Source organism: Temnothorax curvispinosus, unplaced genomic scaffold, assembly GCF_003070985.1.
Source record: "Temnothorax curvispinosus isolate PA1 unplaced genomic scaffold, ASM307098v1 QBEX01010930.1, whole genome shotgun sequence".
In the NCBI taxonomy this organism is placed as follows: domain Eukaryota; kingdom Metazoa; phylum Arthropoda; class Insecta; order Hymenoptera; family Formicidae; genus Temnothorax; species Temnothorax curvispinosus.
This window is the reverse complement of record NW_020220710.1, coordinates 7,614-10,434: the sequence shown is the minus strand read 5'-3', so window position 1 is coordinate 10,434 and position 2,821 is coordinate 7,614. Positions and strand designations below refer to the sequence as shown.

General features: G+C 39.9%; 1 protein-coding gene across 1 annotated transcript in view; it reads right to left on the bottom strand.

The window, feature by feature from the left end:
- The window catches only part of LOC112460910, a gene marked incomplete at its 3' end in the record, with an annotated part of 4,030 nt that extends 3,153 nt beyond the window's left edge, over positions 1-877 (bottom strand). The window contains exon 1 of the mRNA XM_025025851.1: positions 853-877. Coding sequence (XP_024881619.1) covers positions 853-877 — 25 coding nt within the window. The remainder of the gene's footprint in view (positions 1-852) is intronic.
- Positions 878-2,821: the final 1,944 nt, after the last annotated feature.

Here is a 2,821-nt window from a genome sequence, read left to right as displayed (position 1 = left end):
CTTTTTCAAGTTCTCGTAAGCACGCGAAATGCGGCCGTGCAGCTCGGTTTGCGAGCGAATCAGAGTTTCGGTGTCGATAGGCATTGTTCTTCGGCGGTCACTCGAAGCACGAGAAGCTCACCGTAATTCCCACTCACACACTTCGCGGATACCGGTCACGGAAATCCGGCTCGAAGGACCAAAAAATGTGCGCGAATGGGCTTAGGATTTAGAGTTCAAAGGTTAATGAGAGTTTATCCTTTTGTAACAACCGTCTATAATAGTCAATAATTACAACGATATTTACAGCTATATTACAATCTTATTCAATATTATTCTCGCGGGCGAATGCGCGCGGAGAGAGCCGTCACTCGAAGCACGAGCTGAATCCCGAGAGCGAAAAGACGCTTGGAGACCGATCGAATAAGTCGAACACGAGACGCGGAATCGTTGGTCGCTCGCTAATTCGGTATCGTCGTCGATTATCACCTTTTCTCTCGCTATGACTCGGAAAAACGAATGTTCCTTGGCGCGCGGAGGGCCGGAGCTTTTATCAGCTCGCACTCCGCCTCCCCGTTCGCGCTTCGAAATTTCGCTGGACCAATCGGCAATCGACACCCCGAGACGTACGTCACTCGACAATTTCAGCAGTCCTTGGGGCCGACGACCGATCAGCTGTTTTGGTATTTGTCTCTCCCTGTGTCCCGCGCGTTTACCTCTCGCTTAGAGGTTCCCGAGACAAAGGGAGCGTATCGGTACACGCGGAAACGGCGTGACACTGTTTATGATCTTTCGCAACTTCTCGGAGACACGGCACTTATTCTTCGAAACGAGAATACATTTAGCTTGAAATATTCGAAATAATCCGATTACGTTGCTCGAGAAATTCTGCTATCATTCTGGCAGCAGTTCGATTTCGAACAATGATAAAAATGGAATCTCTCATACTTCTAAACACCAGTAACGTTAACGCCGATTTTTTATTTAATTAAACTAATAAATGAGATTTAACAAGATTTATTAAACTTCTCTTCATTTGCCCTTCTTTGACGCTCCGAGAAGCCCTCTATTTTCACCAGGGCGGCCCTAGCGAAAAACGAAGCACGTAAGAAGCGGAAATTGAGACATTGAAACGTTGAACTGTTTACGAAAACCCATACGAATTTTGACCGCGCACATAAACTCTGCATTAGTACACCTACAAAAAATGATAATAACTTTAATTTCTGCAATTGTTTATTTACGAAATATTTATAACAATAAAATAAAGTGGCTCATAAAAAAATTATTTCATTGTAGAATTAAAACCGTACGACTAAGGAGAGCTTAACAATATCAATATGTAAATTAAAAAGTACCGATTTATTTAATTAATAATTTGTTATTAACAAATACATATATTAACAATAAAATTTTCCAATGCTATATTATACTTTAGTGAAAGTTCTGCAATATGTTTCCTGTACACTCCCATCAAATTCCCAACCATTTGCGAGATATAAAAATAATAAAAATCTTAATATATATATATATATATATACAATTTAATTTCATTAATTTCCTGTACTAATGAGAATGCTGACCATTTCTATCTGTACGATATATTATTAACCTGATATTAGAATCATTATTAACACCGCTAACATCACTTTTATTAATATTACTATTAACAAATATATATATACTTACCAAAATTAATATAAATATCGAATGTCAAGCGCCGAAGCGTTACTCACGAATTCGAGAAAGATAAAATTGTATTATGCGCAGCATAAGGAACACGAATCCGAGCGAGATGCGAGTATTGTATGATCTGAAAGAAAGAAAGAGAGAGTCAGATATACCATATTAACTATTAGACAAAGAGAGCAATATCTCTTGTACTTTAGACATGCTAATAATGACTTTAATTGTACTATTAAATTATTCTACTGTATGTAAAGTATGTCTAAAGAAATCTAAATAATATTCAACATATATTTGCACCTTTTACGATTCAAATATTAAATATTTTCTTCATGATAAAAGTCATATTAAAATTTAATAATAAAAGGAAGTATCGCTCTCAATACAAATCGCCGTTAGACTAGAGAATAAAAATAGAATTCAGACGAGTCACCTGTATGACTCATTCGAGTGAATCTAGTCTTCGCAAGACCATATATGGACATATCGAAGCAGAACGCCACGCATGACCATATAAGGTAATGAATTTCAAGACACCACCCTATGACTCATTGCTGGCAAGCGAGCCACACCCCTAGAAGTAGACTCACATCCGCTAGACAACGCCTTATGACTCATTGTAATGAGGTGCGGTCACCTCCCACTACCGTTTCCAAAATTGTATAAAAGCCGAATCTTTCACCCTCTCGACGGAGAGTGTGGAACGAGCCAGGAAAGGTCACATATCTTATACTTGTTCCATCCTCCCACATAAGCCACTTGTATCGTAAAAGTTCTACAATAAATATCATACTTTTATATCAAAAGAAAGATAAAGATTATTGAATTACCTACCTTCGACGGATCCAAGGAGCCATAATCTACATCGCCGACCAACAGCTAATTATCCTGGGGTTTTACCTCCTTAACTGCAAGAAAAAGAACCCGTCAACGGAGACGTTCTGCCGGATCGAGCCACCTCGCATCACCCAGGACGTCACAGCGGCTCGCATTAAGGCTGCGGTAACATCTCTTGTCGAAAGATATGAGACCCCGGAGGCGGGCCTGACAAGAGATACAGAATTGGTATCTCTAAGAGAGCGGTTAACCGCTCAAGAAAAAGAGATGGAGTCCTTGCGACGTGAGAGGGCGCGAGTGGAGCAAGCGCGACGCGAGG